This window comes from Octopus bimaculoides, chromosome 6 (assembly GCF_001194135.2).
Source record: "Octopus bimaculoides isolate UCB-OBI-ISO-001 chromosome 6, ASM119413v2, whole genome shotgun sequence".
In the NCBI taxonomy this organism is placed as follows: Eukaryota; Metazoa; Mollusca; class Cephalopoda; order Octopoda; family Octopodidae; genus Octopus; species Octopus bimaculoides.
This window is the reverse complement of record NC_068986.1, coordinates 76,730,719-76,743,727: the sequence shown is the minus strand read 5'-3', so window position 1 is coordinate 76,743,727 and position 13,009 is coordinate 76,730,719. Positions and strand designations below refer to the sequence as shown.

Sequence of the window (13,009 nt, the reverse complement as noted above, 5' to 3'; positions counted from 1 at the left end):
CGTTTAACGTCTGCTTTCCATGCTTGCATGGGTTGGACGATTTGACTGAGGACTGGTGAAACCAGATGGCTACACCAGGCACCAATCTGATTTGGCAGAGTTTCTACAGCTGGATGCCCTTCTTAACGCCAACCACTCCGAGAGTGTAGTGGGTGCTTTTACGTGCCACCGGCACGAAGGCCAGTCAGGGGGTACTGGCAACGGCCACGCTCGAAATGGTGTATTTTACATGCCACCTGCACAGGAGCCAGTCCAGCGGCACTGGCAACGAACTCGCTCGAATGTCTTTTCACGTGCCACTGGCACAAGTGCCAGGAAGGCGACGTTAAATAAAATTTTATCAAACTATTTCTCAGTCATTTATGACTTTATATATCATAATATGCATCTTTACACTAATATCCAATCTATATTTTGGAAGTGATATCATTTTTTACAGTTAGGTGCCTCACAACTGCAAAGGAGAAACAGTAATTCTTTTATAATTCAGCTAATAGCACAGATTATCTTGTCTAAAACATAATGTAACTGAACAATGATCTAGGGTTTTAATTCAACAATTATCTTGGTCTATAATTAAACAATTATCAAGGTCTCTAACTTACAAACTTTCAACAATGCTACAAAATAATCCAACATCAACACTTTTATAAAATAACAGACTCATTGTTGCAAATAAATGGAATATTAATGAGACTCTAAAGTAACTTACAAGTTCATCCAAAAGTAGTTCCTTGTTTTTTCTTTTGAGCTGTTTTTCTTTTTGCTCATTTTCAAAAGTTTCTTTTAAACGTTTTTCGGTATTCTGAATCTCTTCATCCAATAACATATCTAAGTATTCTTCATCTTGGCTCTTGAAGGGACAAACAAAACAAAAATTAACACTTTCTATAATTGACACCACAAATAATTATGCCATAATGGTGTCTAGTTTACACAAAATTATGTTAGGGAGTGGGTCAAATCTCTCCCTAGACATGAGGACATTGATCAAGTTTATTTTCTTTAATGACAAAGTATAGAGGAAAGATGCATACTCTTGAATTTCCTATGTATTTCCAGACTGATGAGGTTGATTTGAATAATGTTTTTTCTTTTTAGTAATTCCAAGTTGACAAGTGAAGAAAAGACAGAGAAAGAATTCCAGAGAAGTCCATCAAGAGATGAATGACAAGGTATAGCGGTTAATGTGAAGTCAAGGTGGGGGTGAGAGTCAATCAATATGAGTCATGAGAGAAGAAAAGATTAGTCAGGGGGAATGATAGCAGTTAACTCTGGGGAGCAGAAACCATTGTAGTAGAAGTAGCAGTGTGAAGAGACAGTATATTTGAAGAACAAAGGTAATTTGCCCATAGGAGGAATTATCATCATCATCGTCATTACCATCATCGTTTAACTTCCGCTTTCCATGCTAGCATGGGTTGGACGATTTGACTGAGGACTGGTGAACCAGGTGATTACACCAGGCTCCAATCTGATTTGGCAGAGTTTCTACAGCTGGATGCCCTTCCTAACGCCAACCACTCCGAGAGTGTAGTGAGTAATTTTACGTGCCACCAGCACGAAGGCCAGTCAGGTGGTACTGGCAATTCAATTCAGTATTGCAAGCCTGTTAATTCCTCAAGACTGTTATGGCTTACATTAGTAAACTAAGCCACTTCTAATGTCTGTGAACTTACAGAGTCATTCAGACAAGAGGCTAAATGAAAATGTATATGTACAGACATATATATATATATATATATATATATATATATATATATATATATATATATATATATATATATATATACATTACATAGACATATACACAACAAAGAATCTGATATTGTTAATCATACAAGGATTCAAATTTTTTCCACTAGTGTAATAACTAAAAATTCTCATAGTATTGCCAAAACAAAATGTTATAAAATGGATAAAATTCATTGATATTTACCACTTTTGATCGATTCTTCATTATTTGTTCCTTGTTATCTTTGCGATAGTTTTCAATTCGCCTTTTTGTTGATTCTACATCAATATTGTTGCTCAGGTTATAAACTAAAAAATTAATATATAACCACTAATGAGAGGGGAAATATGTAAGCATTTTTCTAAAAGCTGCAAGAAATCAAGCTGTACTTAATCTTATCTTATTATATAATAAAACAGCTGTGTGTGTGTGTGTGTGTGTTTGTGTGTACAGGCATTTCTCTTGATCCCCCTTAAGATCAATATTTCTTGAGCAAAATACTTCATTTCCCATTGGTCCAGTCCACTCAGCTGTAAATGAGAGCCAGCTAAGATGTTAACCCTTCAATAGACTGGCATCCCATGGACACCAGATAAAGCTCTGGCTTTATGAGTCCTATGACTCAAGACAGATCTAAGTGATTAAATTTTGTTCTTATTTTACAGTTTTGTATAACTAATTTACTGTAATCAACAGTTAATTTCAGAAGCTAAAGACTGGTCTAATCACTTTGATATTAACAATATGCTGTAAGAGATGAAGAATTTATGAAAAGTGAATAAAGAAAGTGAGATAAATTATCACCATTTTAATATCCATTTTCCCAGGCTAATATTGCTTGGAGAGGTCTACAATATGACTTGTTTCTCTCTTTACAATGAGCAAAGTGTATGAAGCAGTTGTAAGCAATATGATGGTACATATTTTTCATGTGGGTATTAATTGCAGAAAGTCTGTGAATGTGAGAGAAAATGAGTGGGGCATAATCTATTGAAAGTATAACAGTGGTTCTTATATGAAAACCTCCCTACTCCCATGCGGGTAAGGTTGTGATGGTTGAAAAAGCGCAAACAAATTGCAATTTTAATCAAATTAAAATTATATTTTAAACTCGTCCATAACAAAGCAAGAAGAATTATATGTATGTAAACTTAATTCTGTCTTCACATTAATAGAAAGAGAGAAGGGATGAGAAAAAAAAGCTGCACTAAAGTTTTTTTAGTGAGAGAAAACAGGAGGTATTTGTCTTTTTGAAAATCACTGATATGCAACACAACACAGAAATCAAGAATGTAGATGAACTTTAAAACTGGTCAAGTATTAAAGATATTAGATGATACAAGGTGGCATCACTTGTGTGGATATGTAACACAAATGGATAATATTTTCACGGTTAAACTTGCTACTGACAGCAGAATGAACCTAATGCACATGAAACACAAAGAAGACATAAACAAGATGTGGTTAGATCTGATAATGTTGAGCCTCACAGGTAATATGATACAGTATAAAGAAGATTGGCCCTGTGGCAACAGGGAAAATTGCTGCTGACATGATGACGATAATAAATTATAAGGAAATGCAGAAATAGAGTTAAATTTAGAACTTATGACAAAAAGTTTTTCAATGATTTTAATGAATTATTGTTTCTAATTTTGGAACAAGGCAAGCAGTTTTGACAGTGGTGAAGTCAATATGGTCAATTCCAGTAGATAAAAGTACTTATTTTATCAACCTCAGAGGGATGAAAAGCAAAGTTGATCTTGGCAAGATTTGAAGTCTGAACATAAAGAACTGGAACAAACATCACAAAGCAATTTTTCTGATGCTATAACAATTCAGCTAGTTGCCACCTTAATAATTTTAATAAATTATATAATTTAAAATCTGTTTCTATTGCTCAGCAAAACAAATAATCATTGGAGAATTTTATAGGAAGAAAATTTAACAAAATCCTTAAGAATGGTAATGATAATTCAGTAAACATTTACATGAAATATATTTTGCAAAGAAACAGAAACTGATTAATAAGGCACCGAGCTGGCAGAAACGTTAGCACGCCAGGCAAAATGCTTAGCAGTATTTCGTCTGCTGCTACATTCTGAGTTCAAATTCCGCCGAGGTCGACTTTGCCTTTCATCCTTCCGGGGTCAATTAAATAAGTACCAGTTACGCACTGGGGTTGATATAATCGACTTAATCTGTTTGTCTGTCCTTGTTTGTCCCCTCTATGTGTAGCCCCTTGTGGGCAGTAAAGAAATAAGAAACTGATTAATTAGTGCTGGACTATTATGGATCATTTACCTATAGATTAAAATTTTGCTAAAATCATTGCCGTGCATTTCATGAGACTTCATTCAACCTAACTAAATGCAGTAAATATCATTCCTATCCCCAATTAAACAAGAACATTGGCTGAAAGAAATCTCCACCATTTTCAAAATCAGTGGTGAAAAATAATTCATATAAAAAAAAAAAATCAAAGCAAAACTTCAAAATAATACTTTTAAGGTATCAATTACAACTATATAAAAAAATTTAAGCTGAATAAAACTTACTAAGAGTTTCTACCATTTCTAAATAGTCGTTGTATTCATTTAAGGAAGAGAAGTCAGACTCTCTCTGGTTGAAGCTGAAATTTAAATGAGACAAAGAAACAAAAAATGAAAGATCTCAAAGCATATCACTTTAATTTCCTAAATTCAACATTTATTTATTTATTTTATTTATTGACAAACAAATAGAGTGACAGACAGACATATATATACATATACAGTAATTCCTTGATATATGACTCAATTTGTTTCCAGGCACCACTCATAAAGCAGAGCAATAATTTCCAATAGTAGCAATGTTATAAATCGTAATTTGTTCCCAGAAAAATATTTTACTTATAAAATTTATAATACATAGGGGTGTCATGAAAAGTTATCAGCAGAAGAAATATAACAACCACTTACTCTTTTAAAATCCTTTTTCGTATGTCTACTTCTTTTTCAACTGTGGTATCTTCAAAAAGTTGAACCCTAAAGTTGTTCCTTCGGAGTGCTGTATTGCACTCAGGACATGCACCAGAACCTCGTATAAATAGCAGATCAACACAGTTTTCACACCTGTCAATAAACATAAGCAAAAGATAAACTAAAATTAATCCAATGTTGTGTAAAATTTAATCCATTCGTCTGTATATCATCATGCAGTTGTGAAACTCTTCTATAAAACAAGCTCTTTTGTAATAAGTTATTATCAACATACTTTGATAAAATTATCAATTGTTTTTTTGACATCTGAGAATATTGTAGCAAAAAAATATTTTTTTCTTTGATTTCTGATCCAAATTACACCTCTTGCACAATCTAATCAAGTTATCTCTCAATAGTTTCTCAAGATGAAGGAGCCTGTATATGTGATACTCAACTTGCCAGAAAAAGAGCCAATCTCCTTCAAATGACATTTTGTTGTTTTATAAAAGAAAGGAGACCTTTGGTAATGCAATCCTACTTGCACTATATCTGGAAAAAAGAGTAGATGATCACTACTTTGACCAGAGTTTAAACAACAGCGACTAGAATGTGGTTTAACCGCCATCGCATGGCCTGCAAAACTACCATCATGAAAGCAAAAGAATACCTTCTTACAGCATACTTCCTGCAAACTTTCCAGCCAACTAAATTGTAACAGATTTTGCTGTCCCTTTAGCAAAGGAGTCTCAACCAACCAAACAGCAACAATAAAACTGCCAAAGTGCAAAAAATTGTTAGCTTGCAATTTCTCCAAGTCAACCACGTCCTGATGTTATCCATTTACTATCCTCAAACATCGCGCTCTGATGATTTCTCACAGTAATCCCACATATATGTGGGATAGAACCTAAACTCAAGTGTATAGCAGATGTGCTGTTACACATATACATACAAAAACCAAAAGAAAGCGATTCAATGATTCATTCACCGCCTCGCTACAATCATACCTTTGACATGTATTTTCCTCTTTTTACCTTCTCTATCACTACTACTACTACTTTTGAAACCGCTACCTGTACAACTTCTTCACCCAGGTGCACCCGTCATCTATACTGTCTTGCCGTCAACTTCAACCAGTCCTTCCTTCCAACAAGACATCCTTTAGGAATTTCTTTACAATACAATAAATATCAACCAATAAATGCTCGTAAATAAACTTCATTATTATGGGACAACCTGAAAAGCTCATGGATATTACTGCCTCTGCTGACTAACGGATAAATAATTCTATGGCCTGTATAACTGTCCATATGGAATAAAGGAATGGTAACATAAAATGAAGGAAAAATTAGCAGAGTTTGGGGCAGCTGTCATTCAAACACAACATGAGAAAGGGAAAAGGAACGGAAGTTGGATAAAAATATATAAAATTGACATTTGAGAGGGAAAACATTTTCACAGAAACGTATGAATACTAAAAAGAAGCGGGGTAGAAATCCAACCTTTTTCTTTTACGAAATGTGTGACTTCGCGGGACAGTTATTCCAAAATTCCACCCAAAATGAACGGCTGAATGGCTTTTATAATTTATTGCAAATAATTGGGTGAAATTTTGGAACAGCTGTCCCGCGAAGCTCCATACTTCATCGGAAAAGAAAAAGGTAGGATTTCCACCACGAATCTTTTTAGCATTCATACGTTTCTGGAAAAATAGACTGGTCTTCAAATGTGTGACATGTCAATACTGCTGTTAATATTTATACATACAAAACACACGTGTTATTGTTTCTAAGAATTACGATGGAAATATTAAATACAGACTTACAAAGAATGACCACAGACATTGACCAAAAGTTTTAAGGATGGATTCCGATATTTTGTAGTTTTACATCGTGGACAGCCTTGTTCGTCCATGGTAAATAAAGAATATTTGGTTTCTCTCGGACAAAAAATATCCAGCTATATCGCCATCTCCTTTTAATGTAAACATGGGAAAACCATTTAAAGACAAAGTTTAGTAAAATTTTCTTATTCCATTTTATAGCACAGAGGTTTATATTATATAAATCAAATATGAAAATTTTTTAAAATCATTTATTGAATTTAAATGATTATGTTGAAGAATTCGATATATAATTTTAGAGATATGTAAAATGACTAATTAATTTAGTTTCATTATTGATACAGGGAGACACGGAGTTGTCTCCCTGTACCAATAAGGAAACCTCTATGTGGTCTGCGATCTGCTAGATATAGCAATCAAAACTTATTCAGATCTCACCTTTCAGTCTTATGAAAGACCACAGTGAATGATGTAACCCTAAAAAAAGTCGGGATAAGTAACGCTGTAATGCATGCCATCATGATTCTGCTCTATTAAGTTTCACCATATCAGTTAATTTTTAATTGAAAAGACGATATATGGAGTAGGGTTGCAAAATTACTAACTGGGGTAAAATTAGTAATTTCTTGTTATTTTCTCCCTACCTGTTTGAAATCATTCCATTGCAAGTATTGCATTATCATTTTGTATTATTGCATCACCTTTAGGAGTAAAAATTGGCCAGCATTGTTGTTGTTGAAGCTGAGAGAGTTTGGAACATAGTCAGCTGACAGGGACTTTTTTTCAAGAAATTTTTCCTCAGCTTTGACTCTATTGTAATTGAGGTTGTTAATAAAATATCAGAATAATTTTTGGTGTTTAACAATCAATATTCTTTTCTGTGTTGGATTCTAAGTCAAATTTTCCCCCACACTAATGCCTAATTAGATAATTTTCAATTTTCAAAAAATGATATCTAAGATGGGGTTAAAATGAGCTATGACTAATTCCAATAATCTCTTTTCTTTAACTGCATGATACATAGATATAGTGGGAAGACGGTCATTCCAGCAGATCATGAAGACATTATGGAGAATATTCTATTGAGTTTTTAGATTTAGTTGAGTTTTGTTAATTTCCTATTTTGAACAATGGACTTTATTACTTTGGGCTTCCTTATAGAATTAAGGTGAAAATTACCACATGCACCCAAACCTTGTCTTTCGGAGGTGTACAGTTAAGTCATAGACTATAACTTTACAAAAAGAAAAAGTTACACATACACTTCCTTCCTTCCTTCATTCATTCATTTATTCATTCCTTCTTTCAGCCAGGGAGTTGTGGTGTGTTTCTGTAATCCAACTGTTAAGCAGATTGATTGGTTGGCAAGCCTGAGAATGGAAGATGATCTTCTATGAAGATCAGATGTCCATGCCAGTATGCTGCTGGTGGGAGAGTTCATTAGGACTACGTTGTTTAAGGATGACTGATTGGACCAAAGCAGAAAAATGGTTGACAACAGGCTACATGTCAAGCAACAGTAGGATCATATCTGGGAAGAGTTATCAGTTAACAGCTGGTTCGATCCAACTGAACTCCAATCTCTAACATTTGCTCGACTAAAGGCAGTGCTCCAGCATGGCCGCAATCAAATGACAAACAAGTAAAAGAGTATATATATATATGTGTATATATATATATATATATATATAGGCTGTAGAGTTTTTTTGATAAACAAAATTTTTATTCTTCATTCTTCCCATAAACAAAATGTTAATGTTGTCATTACTGATGGATAGGCTCAGAGAGAAAGGCACAGAAAGATGGAATTGTTTCTGGAGCCAGTTGTAGGAAAAGCTGTAATGGGACAGATTTTGTTGATATTATGGATAATATTCAAACAAATCCCAAGATTGGATATAGTGATTGATTGCTGACTATTCCTGCTATGCACACACATATTATGTATGTGCATATATGTATGTATAGATGAGGGCCAGAGTTAGGTGGCCATTTTGAATGCAGTCTAGAATGTTTGTGTGAGTAGCAGCAACAGTCATTGATGTAGGTGTAGTATTTCATTGAATACTATTATCATCACCATCTGGTCGGTTGACTTACCTGGACAAAAAGAATCATATTGGTCTCATCTGTGCATGCCATGACTACAGATGATAGCAGCAGTTCATTAGCTGAAGTGGTTGTTTCTGGTCATTGACAGTTTGTTGTTTATTCATTTGCTCAGCATCTAGTGATATTCACCAGTGATTCAATAAGTTCATTTGCTGCAATAGCTCTCCACCATCTCCTGGTCATCTCTTTATGCTGTCTCTCAATACCCTCTATCAATTAGCTAAGGCTTGCTGAATTTATAATGCTACTTAGTCTCAGAGAGAAAGGCACATATGATAGAATTGTTGTAGGAGCCAGTTCTAGGCAAAGTTGTGATTGGTCAGGATTTGCTATTATGGGTAATATTCTAGCAAATCGTAACACCAGATATAGTGATTGATTCCTGAATATTCCTGCTACACACACGCACACATAATAACTGAATGTCACATCTGTGCATGCCATGACTACAGATGGTAGCAATAGTTTGTTAGTTGAACAGGTTGATTCTGGTCATAGACAGTTTGTTGTATGTTCATCTACTGATACTCACCATTGATTCAATAAGTTTATTTGCCACAATAGTTCACATCCACTAAGCAGCATCCCATCATTTCAATGCAACCCTAACTCAGGTAGTTACCAAGTATTAGGCCTTGTCAAGGGGTCACTTTACTTACATATTAATTAATCCATAGCTGGGTCCCTTACAAATGCTACTACTCCAGGTAGGGTAGACATGAGAACAACAGTGGTTAAGAGGTGGTTCCTAACTCCTCAAAACCTTGGAATTCTCAAATCAAGGCTCCGCTCTCAGATGCCCTTCTGCAATGCTGCATCTGAAAGCAGAGCCTTGATTCTATCAAAAAGATGAAACTTCCATCCTTTCCTACAGTTAATAATATGTAAATGATGACAGAGAAAGAAAGCAGAAGAAATGAAATATAAAAATATAACAGAAAACAATTGAGGTTTGAAGAAATTTATCAATGCTTTTATATATTACAGGACAATATGAACTTGTACACAAACAACAAACCCTGTTCAGTAAAAGCACAAAAGTTCCCCCCCAGAAAATCCATTCATGTACCCAGAATGTCATCATGGTCTGCTGGATTACTTTATATTTCATACAAAATAAGAATATTCATTAAAGTGATAGCTGTAAGCAAAAAAGAAACTATCTCTAAGCAACAAACAATGGCATACCCCAGGTCCTGAAACAGGGTCTACCAAACATTATGATAATTGTTTCTATTGGTTTAGGTTTGATTTATTTATTCTTATTTTCATATTATATAAACGTAATATGTTTGAATAACAATATTTATAAATAATTATTTCAAATGTAGACACAAGGCCTGAAATTTGGGGCAGTGGGGGAAGCAGGGTGTTAGCTGATACCATTGACTCTAGTATTTCTTGACTGGTACTTTATTTTATTGACCCTAAAGGGATGAAAGGCAAAGTTGACCTCAGCAAGATTTGAACTCAAGAATGTAGAGAGGCAGACAAATAACACAAAGCATTTGTGTCCAATGCTCTAATGTTTCTGTCAATCCACTGCCTTTGCAATAGTTATAAATAATGCTACAGGAACATGTTAAAGTCGTAATCCTGAATACATGCCCCTCACTATAAAATGTGTCTTTTAAAATAATCATGCTATTTTCTACTTTAATAAATCATATTTGGTTTCCCTTGTTTCAGTGGTGCAATGAAGCTGGTGGCAGGTGTGAATTTCAGAATTAGCAACAAAATATGAAGAGAGAAATTAATTGAACATTTTAGTCATGTATATGATGAAAATGATATATATGATGATGATGATGATAATAATGGATTCTTGCATCAATTTCAATATGTGTGTCCAGTTGCTTTAACAACTAGGCAACCTATGTATTGAACTAGTATGCAAAGTGGCTGAATATTCTACAGACACATTTCTCCTTTAATGTAATTCTCTGGACCTTTGAATTACAGGCACAGTCTGTCTGACAGGTTTCTATACAGTTTCTATCAAACAAATTGCACTCACAAGGCTAGAGTTGACCTGAAGCTAAGATAAATGCTCTTATTGTCCAAGATGCATGGCATCATAACCTTGTGTGAGATTGAACCCAGGACTTCATGGTTTTGAAAAGAATTTCTTAAGCATTCAGACATGCCTGCATCCACACACACACACACACAAGCATTTGTATGTATATATGAATGTACATAAGTGTGTGTGTGTGTGTGTATATATATATATATATATATATGGTATATGTTAGTGTGTAGGTGTCTCAGTTGACAGCTGGAATAATTGAGTTGATCATGACTAACATAAAAACATGAAAGTGATGCATAAAATATAGAGAAAAACTGTCCCTGAGGATCTATGAAAGCCAAATCCAGTGTTGTTTATGATGAGATGCAGGCTTGATATGTTTGTGCATTTGTGTTAAACTGAACATTCATATGCTTAATGGGGCCCTTTTTTAAAGTTTATCTTCCTATAAATTATCTAGGTGTTGGAATTTTAAATAACATTTGAAGTAAGTTATTCTTATATGTATATAAATGCATCAACATTTCTTGGTCATTCTATATCAGACTTCACTTCTGTTAGTTGGCTGTGTGATTTCTACTGTGCAAGCCCATGTATCACATAGGCAACCATCACGAAGTATTTATCATATATAAGTGCATTTATCTTAAGATCTACCACACAGGTATCTATCATACAACACAATCCCTCTCTGGTAACACCAACCACACAGTCCATCCTTGGTTACACCCACCTACAGTCTGTTTATGATAATACCCACCACACAGTTCATCAACCATGTAACAGTCCAAGGACATTATGAACCAATGAGGGAAGGCTCTCTAAGTGGTCTCATGACCATCTAAAAATATCAGCTTTATATCCTTCAAATCACACCCTAGCATCTCAAGCAAGGCAGGAGACACTGGACAATGTAATCCTAGATGTACTTATGTATGAAAATATCACTGGAGTACTTTTGATCAATAGGTCAGATCAATCAGAGTAGACTTGGAGCTAACTAGCCACAGGGGATTCAATGACAATGTAATGCTGACGATGGTCATCAGTGTCATCATGATAAATTCTTCCCAAGCCAACACCCTCCAGCTCAATGTTTTTTTCTGTTTTACTATTACAGTACTTCCAACATAAATTTAGCTAAGATAGCTAAAACATGCCCAGGAACTCTCTAGATGTTCGTGTGGCAATCAACCAATACAAACATGCCAAAGGACTATAAATCATGTAGTAATCAATTAATACAAACAAAGAATGGCATGGGTGCCATAAATTCTCTTCATGAACTAATATTCACAAAATTAATCTATAAGGAAACACTATTTCTATGGAGGTGACATTTATCTGGTATCCAGTAACCAACAGCAATAACAATAACAATAATAATAATAATAATAATAATGAATAATATAAGTTGTTGCAGAACAAGTAATTTCTAAAAATGCTACTTAATAATAATAATAATGATAATAATAACAGCAACAATAATATAATGTACATATATGCCAATAAAAATTATATAAATCCAATTTTACAAGTTATTGTAATAAAATGTATACACTCATTTATGCAATTTATGTATACACTTGTGTACATGTGTGTGTATTTCTCAGAGTTAATCACAAGACTGGCTTCGTGGAAAGACTTGGTAACTATAAGGGAGTTCAGGGTGGGTGTGTGTGTGTGTGTGTGTGTGTGTGTGTGTGCGTGTGTGCGCACGCATGCACGTGTGTGCATGTGCATTTAATGGTTACACACACCTAACTATAAAAGCTCCCGAACACCTTGTAGGGGCTGTTTTAGAACAAAAGTGGAGAAGTAGAATATGGTTTGTGCTTTTCTACATTACATTGTACATTTGGGAGGATATACATATATTTATATCTATATATGGATATATTTCCATGTATTCATATACTCTTACAATTATAAATGTAGAAAAAAAAAATGAGGTGAGGAAGAGAGATATTACATTTCCTTGATCAACATGACAATACTGGAAAAAGTTAATCAGGAGTACTCTGTTAGAGAGCAAAAATTGATTCAGCTTTTCATTCTTCTAGGATTGATATGGTTGAACACATGAAAGCTGAAACAAAATCTTATTTTTATATTTAGGTACACGTAACATAGGAGTAATTTCAAATTTAGATTCAAGTTACATACGAACACTTATATATATATATATATATATATATATATATATATATGCATGCACACACATATGTATGTATGTAGTCGAGGTAAATATGTTGTCATGTACTGATTTTGTCAAATTTGCTGTTTTTAAACAAAAGAAATAATGGGAGATGTTTCTGAGAATA

The 13,009-nt window shown here is 34.2% G+C and overlaps 1 protein-coding gene across 2 annotated transcripts in view; it reads right to left on the bottom strand.

The window, feature by feature from the left end:
* Positions 1–6,731, bottom strand: part of LOC106873812 (CDK-activating kinase assembly factor MAT1) — a 12,929-nt gene extending 6,198 nt beyond the window's left edge. The window contains exons 1-5 of one of the 2 annotated variants that reach the window (XM_014921324.2): positions 6,524–6,731; positions 4,696–4,848; positions 4,294–4,367; positions 1,940–2,043; positions 713–853 (exon numbers count right to left, since the gene is read on the bottom strand). In XM_014921324.2, the coding sequence (XP_014776810.1) occupies positions 713–853; positions 1,940–2,043; positions 4,294–4,367; positions 4,696–4,848; positions 6,524–6,612 (561 nt within the window). In that variant the 5' untranslated portion in view covers positions 6,613–6,731. Of the gene's footprint in view, positions 1–712; positions 854–1,939; positions 2,044–4,293; positions 4,368–4,695; positions 4,849–4,990; positions 5,116–6,523 lie in introns of those variants that run through there. The other variant, XM_052968886.1, reaches the window with a different exon arrangement.
* Positions 6,732–13,009: the final 6,278 nt, after the last annotated feature.